Genomic DNA, 17,511 nt, shown 5'->3' with positions numbered 1-17,511 from the left:
GCTGGAAACTGTTCTTCATGGTATTTGTGACTTGAGCTCCAGGAGAGACCAGGCAACTGGCTTCTGCAGAAGCATCACTTTGCATAATGCCTAACCAATGCATTTGAAAATGTTCATCAGATTCTACCAGTCTTCATGATAAACACAGACCTGTTTGTTGTTGTATTTTAAGCAGGTGTAGTGTTCTTTTTGTACTGCAAGTCCTCTGCTGCACAAAGTGTTGGTTAAAACTAGGAAAATCAGCTCTGCATTGCTAGTTCTGTCATCATTGAAGCATTTCAAGTTTTTCAAGCTATACATTTTATTAGTTTTTTAACGTCAGTGCAGGAACAGTGCCTTTGGCTACTTCATTATGGTTTGGGCAGTATTTGGTGAGGATACGGTGGTTATGATGTTGTTACTTCACATCAGCCAATCACAATAGTGTGTTTTCCATGGCTCTCCACTGGCTACCTCTGGTAGGACAGCCACTGTTAGGTCAGAATTGGATTCCTTGGTCACTCACTACACTGTTCTTCTCTTGAAGCACAGCTGAGGATGGAATTCACCCATTATCATCACCTCCTGTGACCTGTGAGATGGGTTGGTTGGTTGGTTTATTAGACTTATTTGCTTTCTATCTTGCCTAGAGGCTTACAAACATTACATAGTTATAAAACACTGAATAATAAAAATGCATAATAATAATTTACAATTAAAAAGATGGGAAGGAAGGGAGCAGGATGTGCATGGAGGAGGTGAAGGCATGTCTCAATCTGTCAGCCACCTCCAGTGTCATGTACCCACATTGGGGCCCCAGGCCAACTGACAAAGCCAGGTCCTCAGGCCCTTAGAGAAAGTTAGGAGGTTGGGTGCTGATTCCACCTCAGTTTACTTTTGGACAGGCGATTAGCTTGTATTCATTACAACACATGAGACGTTCTCCATCCCATGCATTGCCCCACTTTTGCAGACTATTTGATGGACAGCTAGGCAGCTGGCTAAACCTGCCTTTCTTGCCTATACTTCTCCAAAGCTGCTTTTCTCATATAGGATCTTCTCTAAGGGTGCCCTTACTTTGTGGTGCTCTCTTCCACTGAAAGAGGTGCAGCCTCTAATTTGTCAGCATTTCATGAATAAATTAAATCTATATTGTTTCAGGGAGTCCTTAGCGTTAGTTGATTTCAATGAGGACACTAATTTGGAATTTGTGCTTTTAGTGTTATGTTTATTTTTCAAAAATACACCACCAGACCTTTAGAATTGTGAGGTAAGAAAAACCCAAATAAATAAAAATAGATGCATGGAAAAATGATTGATTTCTTACCAGCAGGAAAAATGGGAGAGTAAATGAAATCAGAATCTCTATTAATCTTTTTCTTTAATGTGCTCACAATAGGTTAACAAGAACAGCACCTTTTATCAGTCCAGCTCTTGTTGCAGAATTAGGGATTAGCCACGGGCACCGTGGATTACACCAACATATTTTTTCTTCTAGCTCAAAGACTAGTGGATAAAAATTTAATGCAGCCATCTGGATCAGCCCTTTGTCCAAAAAGCTGATGGTTGCCATACGTTTATGTTTGCTTTACTACTGGATTGCCATCTTGTGATTATTTTGCCGTTGTTTTGGTTAATTTGTTATACGTTGCTCTTTTATGTTGCTCTGTTTTTGTGAACAGTTTAGAGTGAGAGGAAGGAAGGTAAACAAAATTGATCATACTATATTAAAAATTATATCAATATTGTGAAAAATATAAAATGTATATTGCTGTGTATGATATGTCATACAAATTGAATTTACTAAATGTATGATATGCTGATTTAATGTAGTGGTTAAGATGCTGGCATAAAAACCAGGAATCTATAGTTCTAGTCCCACCTTAGATATGCTGGGTGACTTTAGAGCAGTCCCTAACACTCAGCCCCTTCTCACCCCACAGGGTTAGTGCTTTGGGTGAACCAGGAGGAGGAAGGAATATTAGCTATGTTTGTTGCCTTCATTTACTTATAAAGTAATAAAGGCAGAATCAAAATCTAATAAAAATGTTAAGATCCTTTTCAAATATAAACTGATAGCTTCTGCTATTTACATGTGAGGGACAAGACCAGCAAAAAGCTAAACAAAGGGTTGGAGCTTAATCCTTAGTCCTATGAACTCATCCTGTTAAAGACGTTGAAGTAAGTCTTGCACATAACTTCTTTGGAATAAGTTGCACTTTCCCACCCCCAAAGTTAAAATACAAAATAAAGATAGGAAGGATTGCTGATCCCAATCCTTCCTATACTGCCTCTCTTTCCAGTCACTCTGATCATCTTATCGTACCTCCAAGGTAATGTGGCAATGCCTTCTTTTTCTTTTTTTCTACTAGCATTATTCCCATGCTATGGCAGGGTCCACTTAATGTGACAATGCCTAACATGTCTTTGAAGTTGTCATTGAACAATGTCAGAATAAGCCAGCAAACATTACTTTTGGGTAAAGATGGCCAAGGACAACTTAAATTTATTTTCTTCATGAACTGAGTACAAGATAAAAGCAACTGCATGGTAGTAACAAAGGAGAATGTTGTGGCCAGGACTTGCTTTTGCTGGGATTAGAATAACTAGAAAAAAAATCCCAACATCTATCATGGGAAAATATAATGCTAAACAGCATGTATAAACCTTTTGGTTTTTTACCACAGTGAGACGAAGTTGGCAGATATGCTACACCATCATAAGATGAAGCCTGCCAAATTTCATAAAAAAGGTTAAGAATGAGTTATATTCCTTATCAGTATGAGTTATTAAAGTTTCCATATTTCTTTTGTCTTGTACAAAAAGGGGGTGAAATCCACAAAAAAGCTAAAGCATTATTGAGGAGGTAAAGTTCTGGATAGCTCTCACAAAGTACAGTCATAATAACTAAGTGAGAGCATGACTTTGATTCAAAGACAATTCTACCAATCTCTGAATCCTGGGGATTTGCACCATGAAGACTTCATGTTGTTTCAGAACCAGGTCCAGATCTATATAGTCACAAATCACTAGCTAGTTCTAAGAACTTTTGCTTCCAGAGCCAAGCTGGTATTCATGTCAATGTGTATAGTTTTTCCATCCATTAGAACTTTAGCTTCTTGATTCATAACTTCTCTTGCAGCTTCAATGTCCTGTTACTACTTCAGTCTATTTCTGTAGGGATTGTTTAGCTTTTATCTCCCCCTTTCTCTACCACAACAATTTGCAATTACAGTACTGAGGAAGTACTTGTTGCAAATCAATAATACTTGCTATCTTTTCATTATCACACCTTTCCAGAGCTATTGAATACAGGGGGAGGAAAGGTAACTTGATGGCTTTGTAGCTCATCCTATGTAATGGTATGCAAGAATGAACGTGGGCATGAACTAGGGGGAAGAGACATAGCTAGGGGAATGGTTGGATAAGAGGCAGCTTAGCCCACAAAAGAAATGTTTTCTTGGGCTGTAAAGGGAGAATTATACTATCAGAGTTGCAAGATTCTATTAACTAACCCTACAATAAATTAGAATTAGTCCATCTAGCCATGCTTCCTGTCTTGATAGGCTGCCATCCTAAATCAGAACTGCCTGAAAAACTTAAGAATACACCTATATCTGATCCAAACAGAAAAAAGTGGGTGGGAAGAGCAATATCTTTCTTTTTATATGGAGTGGGTGGTAGGAGTTGCTATAGAAGCTATGGTAGCATATAGATGCTGACTGAATGCCATTTTGCACTCTCCCATCACAGAGGTGGAGCACTGATTACTTTGTGGTGATCTCTGCATTTTCTCAGCATTTTGAGGTTGGCAGGAGTGAACATAATTAAAACCAACTTCAAAGGGGCTGGAGGATAAATGGAAGAAGCTGCAATGTGAAGGTACCTTAATATTACTGCTCCCCTCCCTGAGATGGTACAGGGTGAAGCACCCAAACATTACCATTCTTAGAATCCCTCTCTGTGTCTGTATGTGTATAAGACATGGAGACAGCACAAATATAGCTTCATCTCACCTCAACTGAATTAGAAAAAAGAAAAAAGAAAAAGAGAGGAGCACCAAGAGTTGTCCCATTCAGCGTTGGGCTCAGATTTCAGGCTGTGTCAAATGTGCCTTTTCATTTAGTTATTCATTTGATGGAGGGACTTCTGCTCTGTGATATATTGTGCCAAAACATATCTGTGATACCACAGTACTCCTTTTTGATTAGCAGGCTGCTGACATGTGATGCTTCCATATTTCAACATTACTGAGTGCTTCACAAAAATGCTTGAAACACCCGTTTGCGTGAAAACACCCAGACATCCACTGAAGCCTCACAAAAGCTTGGAAACCTGCTTTACTAATGACTTCTACTCTTCAGTTATCTCTCTCTCTTTTTTAATTGATTGAAATGTCATTTTCTGTTTTCATCTGAATGATTATTTTTCATTTGAAAATAAAATCTCCGGAAACAGGATTGTAAAGCAAAGGTGTTGGGGAATCCTGAGCAAAGAGTTTATAAAATAATCGTTGTGGACTGAAAATTTCTGCAAACGCTGTAACCTTTTTAGTTCACTTACCTATTTTAATTCCATGGCCCATAATGTTGTAAAAAGTGTTATTTTCAATCTTGAAATCTGATATCCCTGATAGGCGAACTCCCTGAGCAAAAGAATCCAATACAACACAATGTCGCATGTAAGATTCTAAAAAAAGCGAAAAAGAAAAAGACTTGAATACAGACCAGCAAAACTGAAAAGTGATGCAATATCAAAATTAGAATGTACCAATAGTTATTTCAAATAGCAGCAGAATCATTTCAATGGATTGCATCAAATGGATGAAAAGCTGAAAGGTTTAATTTCCAAAGACTAGTAGAAGCACTGAGTGAGTTTGCACATGGAGTTTAACAGACAAATTGCCATCATTAAGAAAGTCCTATCAGAAGTGGAGGAAGCTTTCAGAAGGCCTTAACAGATGGGTAGAATCCAGAGCAAGTAGCCCAATGTCTAAGCGTGTGAGCAGCGGCTGTGAACAAACTGATAGCCAAGGAAACTCTTTTAATGGTATGATAGTTAGATAGTTTAAATAGGATAATTTGATAACCCTTACTGTATATAACCCTGAAACTCACCAAGTGACTTTGTGATAAACTATCTCAATTAACCTCCCTCACTAAGTTCTTGCAAATATAAACTGAGACATTACATCCATATGTACTGTCTCAGGCTCCTTAGATCAGACATGTCAAACACAAGGCCCGGGGGCCGGATCCGGCCTGTGAAGTGGTTTCATGCGGCCTGCGAAGCCACCCCGAAAACAGTGAAGGAATGGCCCCCACTGCCTTGGCCCTGGCCCAGAGACCCTCCTTCTGCCAGAGACCCTCAGATCTGTTCCACTCCTGACCAGCCCCCCATAGGCACCCTTGATGCAAACGATGTAGAGCTGGCCATGCCCACCCAGTAGGCCATACGCACTCTAGCCACGCCTACCCAGTAGGCCACACCCACCCAGGCCATGCCCACCCAGCCCCCTGAGGGCAACCGCAATGCTGATATGGCGCTCAATGAAATTGAGTTTGACACCCCTGTCTTAGATGAAAGGACAGTATCAGGGTAAAAATATTTATTTGTTCTGAATAAACTGAATTTTTAAACTGACTTTATAGTTTATTAGTTTAGTTTAGTTTATTAATATTTCTATACCGCCCTTCTCCCGAAGGACTCAGGGCGGTGTACAGGGCAAGAATAAAACACAAAGCTACAAAAATTAAAAAGTAATTAAATACATGCCCATAAAAAAAACAATAAATACATTAATAAAACAATACAATAAATACAATACAATAAATACAATAAATACATTAATAAAACCCCAATAAAATGATAGTAAAAACCCCACCAATCCCCCCTCAGGCCAGGCCGGCTTGTTCGAACAGGTATGTTTTCAGATCGCGGCGAAAGGAGCGAAGATCGGGCGCCATCCGGAGCTCAACCGGTAACTGGTTCCATAGCTCCGGGGCGCCCACAGAGAAAGACCTCCCCCTGGGGGCCACCAATAGGACTCCCATTTAACAGCACTGCAGTAATCTGATATAGATATCACTGCACTGTGTATAATTGCAGTCAAAAATATATTTTCCCTAGATGTACTACAAGTGGCATATTGACTGAGTTGGTTGTGGTATTTATATTTTGACATAACTTGGGAAATCATCTGGTGCACTAGATTGGAAAGTGTCCTAGTGGACTATAGGGAATACAATCTAATCCAATTCTTGCTAAATCTTGGGTTCCCTTTTTAGCTAAATCACTAACATATTTGTACCTGGATGAAATTTTAATAGGCTGTTTATATCCAGCTTACTACTAAGCCTAGATACAGTTGATTAATTGGTCTCACCTCACCTAAAACTGAACTTTAAAGAGATATTGAGAATTTGATGTCATCAGCATTCTGGTGCTAAAAACAGAGGAAAATAATTATTAGCTGCTAGAATTTGAGGGGAAAAAAGCAATGTCACCTCCGTTAGAATTGTATAGAATTGAAATAAACATCTGACTGGGCAAGTAATATACATGTATCAGGAGCGTTTCTAGAAGTAGCATCCTTGTTTGCTTTCATCAGTGGTGTTTTGATTGCACCCACATGCAAAATAAATTTTAAAAACTGTTAAGAAAACATTTAATGTAACAACCACCATCACCTCTAAAAATTAAAATGTCTTACTAGTCATTTGAGCATTTCCAACCAGGGTCAGTGCACCAAAATGCCTCTGGAATGCTTGTCCTACATGATGGAATTGTACACCTGCCAAATGTAGCAGACTTTCTTTATCATAATAGGATTCCACAATGACAATACCCCCCATGTCCTGAGACCCAGGTTTTCTCTCAGTTCTCTTATAGAGGCAGTTGGAGTTATCTGAAAAGCAGGAAGGGAGATAGACATTACTGAGAGCTAGAACTGAGAATATTCTTAGTTGAGATGAAGAATTCAGCAAATCAGTTGAGATGAGAATTTCAGCAAATCACAGAGGAAATATGTAGTCATCAGACTTGAAGTAATACTTAACAGAAATGGCAGTCATTTTATGAAAACCTTTAAGGCAGTGGTCTCCAACCCCTAGGCCACACATTTGGAGGTGAGTGGCAGGCTAGCAGGCAAAACTGAAACTACCACGACCACGGTCCATGTCAAAATTGTCTTCCACAAAACTAGTCCCTGGTGCCAAAACGGTTGGGGACTGTGCCTTAAGGCACTGTTTTTAAACAATTTCTTGTGTCGGTTTTACTGTTACTCACTCATAAAAATGGTAAATATGGGAAGAAAATCATATCTCTTCTACTACAAAAAGTATTTTGGTGACAAGAATCCAATAAACTGTTTAATGAACTCAGCATGTGTCTCAAAAATTTACATAAACATAAATTATTCCTACAATTGTCTTCTTGATTAAAGAGTACATTATAAACACAGCAAATCCAGTGTTCATATATATTAAGATTCTCTTTCCCTGTCTTTGAAATGCACTCTTATTTAAATAATTATCCATCTTTCTGCATATTGATGCTTATTTCTTACAATATCTCACAATGCTTTTTCAACATTCTTTCCCTCTAAAACTGGGGAAGAAGGGTGTGTGTGTGTGTGTGTGTGTGTGTGTGTGTGTGTGTATCCAATTAATGCATTAATCTAAAGTACAAAATTATATTCTGAAAGTGCCTACTACACTTAATTGCTCCAACACTTCCCATTTGAAGCAAACAGAAAATGCCTCAGTTCAGTCTGCTTAATATTTTATCATCATATACTGAAAAGAGGAAAGTTTTTGGAGCCTGTACATGAAGTAAAGTGGGAAGGCCTCTGAAATAATGATAAAACACCCGGGATGTTTAAAAACTACAATGCTCCACTCACTTATTTACTTCTGTTGTGCATAGGTGTGCACTTCTTCCTCACTCACCTCCTGAAACAGATGTTGCTTTACAGAGTTGCAGATGGGAATTTTTTTCACTTGTGACATTTCCTTGGATGACTAGATTCCTACTGAGCAATGCCACAACAGCTCTAAAAGTAAGATGTTCTTTGAGAACTTGCTTTTCAGTAACAGCATAAGAATACCTATAGGATACATAAGAGTAAATCCTGTTAGTTTTACCAAATTGTGTCAACGATTCCATCAATTTTTAAAGGCCAGAAATAAGCTGAGTTGAAGGCAGAACCTAGCCTTAATACATCTTCTGGCACCAGATTCCTCTTTCGGCAATGAGTACTTAATCCGCACACATATGCAGTCGCCTATATATGTGAAATGCAATTGTACCAGTGCAGATCCACAGTTGTATAAACTTCAAATTAACATCACATGAGCCTTGTCAGTGCAACACTGCCAACTCAGGCATGATTACCTTAGTGGAGACGTAATGTAGAGTTCTGTACCCTTTATTTCCTTAATGGTAAGAATTTCCTTTTTCTTTTGAGCATCTTCAAAACTTCCTCCACATACAACCACTTCATCTCCAGGTTTCCAATCCACAAAATCTATTAAATCCAACTTTGTTTCATTGGGGTATGCTGCTGATTTCAAATATGTCACTGGTATTTTTGGTACACAGCCTGAAATATTAAATAGGATTCACATATGAGGAAAAAAAGGATGCCATTTTTAATGAATATAAGCCCAGCCCCAACCAAATCTGTAGTGTTTAAGAACATAATGAGAGCAATGTATGGAGTAAGAATGCACCTTTTTCTTATTTTTATGTTTTTAATATAATACTGTCATTTTGCTAGTATTTATAGGTAATACTAAAATTACCTATAAAATACTAAAAATACTAAACATTTTTATTATGTAAATGAGTTGAAAAATTGATGTTCTATACCAGACATGTCAAACACAAGGCCTGGGGGGCCAGATCCGGCCTGCAAAGTGGTTTCATGCTGCCCATGAAGCCATCCTGGAAACAGTGAGGGAACGGCCCCCACTGCCTTGGCCCTGGCCCAGAGACGCTCCTTCTGCCAGAGACCCTCAGACCTGTCCCACTCCTGCCCAGGCCCCCATAGGCACCCTTGATGCGAACGATGTAGAGCTGGCCACGCCCACCCAGTAGGCCATATGCACTCTAGCCACGCCCACCCAGTAGGCCACACCCACCCAGGCCATACCCATCCAGCCCCCTGAGGGCAACCGCAATGCTGATGCGGCCCTCAATGAAATTGAGTTTGACACCCCTGTTCTATACGGTCCCAGGGAAGAACAGATGTTACAACTCTGACAATACTTTTTTTATCAAAGAAAAAGAAAACCAACAACTATAGTCAGCAAATCAAAGGAAGGACACAAACTAAGGAACACAAAGTAAGCCCTATAAAACATCTCCAACCCAATATAATTCTCTGAAGAATATGTTAAGTCAATCCTAATACAAGGACCATCACAATGGTATCAGGTTTGAATTCATCACTAAAAAAGTTTGGCCAACCAATTATTTTTCTGTGTTGTCTCCAAAACATAGAATATACAATTAAAAACATTTTTCTTTTCTTTTTTTCAGCTCAGAGAAGAAAATAATGTCTCCTGTGATGTTGGCCCTAGCGATGTTCTATTCTCAGCAGCACACAGGGAATATAAAGATTGTTCTTGACAATACTTCCAGTGGCAAAATGAATAGCATATATGCACAACAGAAGCGTAACTAAATTTCAGCAGGAATTATTCCCATATGTACAACATGCAGAAAGGCAAATACAAATATTTATACTATGTTTTTAAGGTGGCTTAAATATTTGTAAACACCACCAATTAGTGTACAGAAAAAGAAGTTAGAAATTAAATGCTTACAGGTATTTACCTTTTCCAAGGGGTTCTCTTTTCTTTTCCTTTTAGTACTCATAAATAAGAATAAATAATACTATAGTGGAGACTTAAGTATTAAACTCAAAGATATACACTTTTCTTTGAAAATCGTATTTCCAAAAAAATAATCACACTATTAATAGCTTCCAGTTCCTATTGAACCAGAAACCACAGTACTTAACCATTATTAGTAATCTACAATATATTATTTGTACTCAGTAACAAAGCAATTAATTTAGGGAGGGGGATGTATTCCATTAATATAGATAGAAATGGTTAATCATAAATTTAATCATTCTTAATCAGAAAAAAGCCCAATACTTCCCATTAAAATGAAGCTTTCTTTAAGGAGATGATTATATATAGTATTTTCACAACGTCTTGAAATTCAGGTTTTAATATACAATGCCCTAGAAGTATGGATTCAAGTCACTTTCTTCAGGGAAACCACTTCAGTGAGAAAAAGTAGAGCAAAGTTCCTCTATCCCACTTCAATTGAAGTGAATCTGAGCAGCTTACAAAAGCAATACAGGTAATCCTTGTTTAGTGTCCACAACTGAGACTGACAATTCAGTTATTAAGTCAAATGGCCTTTGAATGAAACTGCAGTTTTGCTTATGATCTTTTTTCAGAACTGCAAAACTCATAAGTGTAAGGATTGGTTGTAAATGTACACCATCATAACTGTGATGAAACACAAAATGAGGCAGTCACTAAATGAGGTCTATTCCAGTTCAATTGAAGTGAATCTGAGCAGCTTACAAAAGCAACAGAGTGAGCATATAGATTCATTGCTTAAGTCAAAGACTTAGGTGACAGGGCAACATATATATTGAATTGGGATGGACATTCAAGTGTGAGGATGGCAAGATAATGGTAACCAGGGCTTTTTTCTCATAGAATGCTCAGAACGATGTTCCATCACCTTTTTTTTCTTTGCAAAAAAAAGCTCCCTCTATTGGCTTTCAAAAGCCTATAGCAGAGATAGCCAATGTTGGCTCTTTTTTATGACTCGTGGACTTCAACTCCAAGAAATCCTGAGCCAGCCACACTGAGGGGAAAGAGAGAGGTTTCCAAGCTGAGCCATGCTGGCTCAGGAATTCTGGGAGTTGAAGTACTTGAGTCATAAAAGAGCCAAGTTTGCCTACCCCACACTAGACGACATTAAACTTATTTACAAGGTTACTTCTTTAGGATCTAAACTTTTGGAATCTAAAACAGCTAATTCAAAAAGCCAACAGAAAAGAACCTCACATTTTTCATCTGCTTCTGTCTTTTGGAAGGTAAAATTAGATAACAAAATAATCTATTTCCTATGTTAACATCTCTGCAATGAAATCAATAAAGGTAACAGGAAAGAAATGAGAAACATTTTTCTCAATGTAATATGTCTAATTTAGCTGATGCTAGAAAAAAATAGTATCTTTTGTAAATACTCTTGAAAACTATTTTGAATCTATAACCATCTATTACAACTAAACCACTTTAAATTAAACAATTCTTAAGAATGAAATATTCTTAATTTGGACTGTTTGGACTGTTGTGTGTTTTGAAAAATAGATTATTTAGAATCTAGTTATGTTGCACTTCAGTCTTTAAATAATTAACCTAGTATATACATAACAATATATGATGTTTTCCATGGTGAGCTTAACATCAATAACAACATTTATTAAAAAGGCTAAAATAATTTCTGGTGGTATTATCTGTACATTAAAATTTTGTTTAGTCACAATCTTTCACTTTTCACATTCTGGGCAAGCAGTGGTCATGTATCCTAGCAAAAGATGTTTATTTTTATTTTTTAAATTTTTAGTCCCATTTATATCCCGCCCTTCTCCAAAGACTCAGGGTGGCTTACAATCTAAGCACAATCAATGTACTTAGGAATAGCCTTCATTCTATGTATATGCCTGCTTATTAAGGCTTTCGCCCCCCCCCCAAGCGGCATTATTACAAAGTCAGCTTATTGCCCCCAACAATCTGGGTCCTCATTTTACCTACCTTGGAAGGATGGAAGGCTGAGTCAACCTTGAGCCTGGTGGGATGCGAACCTGCACTAATTGCAGGCAGCTGGTGTTACTTAAGGAGGCATTAGCCCACTGCTCCACCAAGGGTCTCTTATGTATAGGCTTATACATATGTGTATAAGCATAGTCAGTAGCATATGCCTTTTTAAAAATATCAAACAAGCAAAGAAACAGAAATAAGTCCAAAATATCTGTATTACACCCAGAAATGCCAAGTTTGCAACCAATATTTCTCATCCATAACTATGGCACCGTAAGGATACCTGCATACATGCAAATGCTTCGCTGAGATCAGTAACACAGCAGGGATTGCTTTTTCCTTCTAGTAACAGATTGCTGGGAAATACCAAACATGGCCTTGAGAATTCCAATGTTTGTTACAATTTTTTTTGGATGTGGTTGGAAAGAGGCCTAGAAATGCCAGCACAAATACATCACACTTGCTGAACGTGCACACACAAGTAATTACAATCTTCAATTATATGTGATATATCTAAAATGAGATGGGCTGTCTCAAATGCAACTTGCAAAACGTTCTGTTCTGCGGCAAAACAATCCAGGACAAGCTGATCAGCAGAGCTTAGAGAGGACCCATTAACACAATTTTTGGGAAGGAAAGAAACAGAAGGACAGTTTAAAATCTTCCAGTTGATGTTATGTTATGTAACATCTTCTGGGAGTTGAAGTCCCCGAGTCATAAAAGAGCCAAGGTTGCCTATGCCTGGCCTATTGGCTTTCGAAAGCCAATAGGAATTGCGGCTGAGCGTGCTAAAAGACCCGGGCGGCAAATGTTGCACAGGCAAGTTGTCTGCAGCGAAGGCAGGAACTTTGCACCCCTCCCTGCTGCCTAACTACACTATCTCAACTAGGTAAGGAAGATATTATTTGCAAATAGGATGGCAATAAACAATTTAGGCTGCATTTACATCAGGGCTTTTCAACCTTTTCAGAAATTGTACCACTTTTAGAACATGACAATATTCAAGCACCACCAGTGCTTAACAAGGTGTCAAAAACTTGATGACTAAAAAAGGGGGTGGTATTTTGGGTTTCATTGGTTAGATTCATTTATTGTGATAGAAATAGCTAGTTTATAATATTATAGAAAAGCAAAAAGTTGAGGTTCAGTGTTAATGCTTCCTTCTACTCCTGTAACAGAGGAAGTCAGAAGTCAGTGCCTTTTCTTTTTCCCTTCTCCCCCTCACTTTTCCCTTTTTCTCTCACCCTTCGCTCACAAAAGCCCCCCCACTCACTCACACTTTGCTCACAAAAGCCTCCAGTCGCTCTCACTCACTCCTCCATCTCTTTTAAAGGCACCTCGTTTAGTCTCTCCCCCACTTACTTCGTCTCTTTCAAAGGCCTCTTGCTCGCTCGCTCACTTACTGCCCCGTTGCTTCCAAACACCATTTTCTCGTTCACTCACTCACTTACTGCCCTATCGCTTCCAAACGCTTCCAAACGCCACTTGCTTGCTCCCTCACTTACTGCATTTGGAAGCGACGGGGCGGTAAGTGAATGAGTGCCAGTGCCAGAGGCCATCAGCTGTTTGGCGCCGGAGACCACTGCCATGAAGAACACAGTTCTGGGTCGGGGTTTGGAGAAAGCTCTGGGTGGGGGCTCAGTATGGGCCGCGGCGTGGCAATGTGGGAGAGGAATCCCCACGACAGCTGTGGGGAGGGGAATCCCCATGGCATGTGGCTCCAAACTGCAGGGGCAGATGTGCAAAGGATGGGTACGACACCGTAGCAAGACACCGGCATCGCTCCCAGTGACAGCACCTCTGAGTTCCAACACCTTATTTTTTTTTTAAAAAAAAGCACTGATGGTAACCATTAACATGCTTTAGCTAAGAAGCAGGCGAGACAGCGAGTTAAACGGCTTAACTTTTTATTCCGAACCAGGCAAACAACAGAAGAACATGGCATCTATTTATACTGGCAGCTGTCAACAGTTTAGCCAATCAGGGGTGAGCCAGTTCCCGCGCCGTTTGTTTCTGCCAATCGGAGCTGGCAGGTTTTGACAGCTCGGAGCTGTCAGCGGTAGCGCGTGTCGAGCTGTCAGTCGGTTGGCGCCTGCGTAGTTCTGTCCGGCAGCTTTTGACAGCTGTCAAAAGCTGCCACGGCTTTTACCTCAGCCCTGTTAAATCTCTATTATAACACAATGTGTGAATATATAACAATAATAAGTAAATACACAACACCCCTTACCCCTCCCTCTGATTGAGTTGATGTTTCCCCAACTGTTTCTTTTTCGGGTTTCCCCATTCAAAGTCTTTTAAGTAGGCGGGGGGTCTTTTTATTCTTTCGGAGCGCCGGGGGGTTGTCTCGGTCGGTTGTTCCCTTTCCCCAGGCGATTCTAGGTCTGGCTCAGGGGGCAGGGGGCATGGCTCCGAGGGTTCAGCGTCGTTTGGAGCGGGGTGTTGAAGTGGTACATTAAGATCGGGGGGATTTTGGCGTGCAAGTATTTGCGGCGGTGCTTCTGTCAGCAATTCGTCGTTCCCCCTCTCCCCTATGTTTTGAGGACTGCGACGCCGAAGTTGGTCGATGTGTCTGCGGATATGGGTGTTATGTCCAATGTCTATGATGTATGATAGGGGGCCCGTTTGTTCAATGACCACCCCCTGTGTCCATTTGTTGCCTCCCCCATAGTTCCTTGCCCAGACAGCTTGCCCTGTGCTGAGAGTTCTATGCTGGAGGGGTAGTTCTGGGTCTGGAGGGGATCTGTCAGGATGTAGACGGTCTAGTCTGGTAGTTAATCTTTTGCCCCAGCGAAGCTCTGCTGGAGACTTTCCAGTAGTTGTGCATGGGGTGGTGTGTTGTGATAAAAGGAATTGAGCCAGTCTTCGGTGCCAGTTGCCGGAGATGATTTTCCGCAGTGCCTCTTTGGTTGATTTTACCATCACCTCTGCCAAGCCGTTCGTGGATGGATGAAATGGAGCCGTGGTGGTGTGCCTAATAGAGTTCGCCGTTGTGAAACTCTGGAATTCGTAGGAAGTAAATTGGGGGCCGTTATCGGAAACTATAACATCTGGAAGCCCATGTGTTGCGAACAACCCCCTTAAAACTTGTATTGTGGCTGTTGAAGTTGTGCTAGTCACTGGTGCCACCTCTAGCCATTTCGAATAGCTATCCACGACTATTAAGAACGATTGTCCCTGGAATGGACCTGCATAATCTATGTGGATACGAGACCAGGGTGTCTTTGTAGTTTCCCATCTGTGTATGGGAGCCTGTGGCTGGGCGGCTCTAACAAGTTGGCAGGAATAGCAGCCGGCTACATGTGTTTCAATTTGCTTGTCTAATCCTGGCCACCAGACATAGCTTCTGGCCAGAGCCTTCATTTTGACGGTCCCAGGGTGACCTTCGTGGAGGCTCTCTAACACCTTGAGTCTGTGTTTGTCAGGTATGATTACCCTGCTGCCCCATAATAGACAACCCTGATGGGTGGATAATTCCTTTTGCTTTAAAATATAAGGTTGGAATTCTGGGTCTGGGGGTGTGCATTGCCAGCCAGACGTGACATAGCCTAAGACTCTGCCTAAAATTTTGTCTGCAGCAGTAGCTGCAGAGATGTCTTTAACAGATAATGGGCATTCTGGCAGGTCTGAGATAGCCAGTATCCTTCCAGCTGGTGCTGGGTCTGGGTCGACTGTCGGTTGGGGCAGTCTGCTAAGGCCATCAGCATGGCCCATGGATTTTCCTGGCTTGTATTCTAAGTTGTATGAATAGGCTGACAGAAAGGTAGACCATCTCAGGATGCAGGGAGATAATATTTGTGGGGTTAGTTTGTTTACTGTAAAAAGTCCTAATAGGGGCTTATGGTCCGTAAAAATGGTAAAGGGTCGGCCGTATAGGTAGTCATGAAACTTTTTTACGCTAGCCACTATAGCTAAAGCCTCTTTGTCAATCTGAGCGTAATTACGCTCAGGTTTTGACAGCGTTCTGGAATAGAACGCTACAGGGGTCTGCATTCCTTCCTTAGTTAAGTGGCTTAGGACCGCTCCGATGCCGTAGGGGGAGGCATCACAAGCCAGACATAAGGGCAGCTGTTCGTTAAACAGGGCTACTGTTGCATTGCTGGTGAGTAAGTTTTTTAATAGATTAAAACTTTTATCATGCTCAGATGACCAGTTCCAGGGTTTGCCTTTATCTAATAGCCTGTGTAAGGGTTCAGCAATGGAGGCTTTATGAGGCAGGAAGGTATGATAAAAGTTAACTAACCCTAGGAAGGCTTGAAGTTCTTGTTTATTTTTAGGGGTTGGTGCTGTTTTAATGGCTTTAATTTTTGTTTCCGTGGGGTGAATTCCCTTAGCATCAATTTTAAATCCTAAAAACTCTGTTGAAGGCACCCCGATGGAGCATTTGTCTCGTTTTAATTTGAGACCAGCCTCCCTGAATCTAAGGAGCACCTTTGTTAATTTGTCAGCTAGGTCTTTTTCTGATTCCCCTGCAATTAGGATGTCGTCAAAATATGGACAGACCCCGGGGATCCCTTTAAGTGTTTTTTCCATGATTTCTTGAAAGATCCCCGGGGCTGCAGAGATGCCGAATTGAAGGCGGTTAATTTTAAATGCTCCTTTGTGGGTGACGATTGTCTGAGCTAAGGCGGTGTCAGGGGTGACAGGCAGCTGTAAATACGCCTGCGCCAAGTCTAACTTGGCAAAAATGGCGCTTGACTTGATGGCCGCGAGGATGTCTTTGACAGCCGGGACCGGGTAGGCATGTGCATTTAATGCGCGGTTGAGGGTCGCTTTATAATCGGCACATAATCTTATTTGGCCATTTGGCTTAATTGGGGTCACTATGGGTGTCTCCCACTCTGCCCCTTCTACTGGTTCTAGGACTCCTAAGTTAGTTAATCGGTCTAGCTCAGTTTCTATTTTTTCTCTCAAGGCGAAGGGAACTCTTCTTGCCTTGATTCTGACAGGCATTACATTAGGGTTTAGTTTAAGCGATACAGGCGGTCCAGTGTACTTCCCTAGCGAGCTGTCAAAGACGTCCGCGAATTGAAGGCAGACGGATTCTAAGTTTGACAGCTGAATGGCATTGACGCCTGTCAACACTATCCCTAGTGCCTCGAACCAGTCTAGTCCTAGCAGGCTGATTCTGTTTTCCTGGGTCACTAGTATAGGGAGGGTTCCTTTAAATTGTTTGAACTCCACGGGGACGGAAGCCTTTCCCCGGAGTTTAATGGGCATTTTCTGAAAGTCAGCTAGGCGGAGTTTGGTGGGTCGAAGGGCGGGCCGTTTTCTACTTTGGTTACAAATGTCCCTGTAGGTTTGCCACGAAATGAGTGAGACGGAGGACCCAGAGTCCACTTCCATCTCACAGGGGATTCCATGAATCAGAACGTCCACCTTGACTTTGGGCTTAAGAGTGCTGTGGACTGTGTATTCCCCCGCCCTTCCCCTCACATTAAGCACTAGGGGTTTGGGACTGTGCCTGGCTCTGGGTGTGTGTTGGCTCATACCTGCGGGTGTCACCTCCAGTTCATGCAGATTTTCTCGGCTCCGGCTGCGGCACACGGCTTTGAGGTGACCTGTCTTTCCGCACCCATGGCATTTGGCACTGCGGAACCGGCACGTTGCTCTCGGGTGGCTTCCACCGCAGCTGGCACACTTAGCCCTGTTTGGCTGGAAGTTAGCGCCCCTCTGATTG

General features: G+C 41.1%; 1 protein-coding gene and 1 long non-coding RNA gene across 2 annotated transcripts in view; both read right to left on the bottom strand.

Annotated features, from left to right (window-relative positions):
• Positions 1-17,511, bottom strand: part of LOC310632646 — a 1,302,393-nt gene that overhangs the window by 192,295 nt on the left and 1,092,587 nt on the right. The window lies entirely within an intron of this gene.
• Positions 1-17,511, bottom strand: part of PKHD1 (PKHD1 ciliary IPT domain containing fibrocystin/polyductin) — a gene marked incomplete at both ends in the record, with an annotated part of 193,424 nt that overhangs the window by 52,861 nt on the left and 123,052 nt on the right. The window contains 4 exons of the mRNA XM_083349752.1: positions 4,543-4,668; positions 6,692-6,886; positions 7,929-8,086; positions 8,374-8,581. Coding sequence (XP_083205878.1) covers positions 4,543-4,668; positions 6,692-6,886; positions 7,929-8,086; positions 8,374-8,581 — 687 coding nt within the window. The remainder of the gene's footprint in view (positions 1-4,542; positions 4,669-6,691; positions 6,887-7,928; positions 8,087-8,373; positions 8,582-17,511) is intronic.

Source organism: Vipera ursinii, assembly GCF_947247035.1.
Source record: "Vipera ursinii genome assembly, chromosome: 1".
NCBI classification, from domain to species: Eukaryota; Metazoa; Chordata; class Lepidosauria; order Squamata; family Viperidae; genus Vipera; species Vipera ursinii.
Note: the sequence above shows the minus strand (reverse complement) of the source record. Positions and strands in the feature narration are given on the sequence as shown.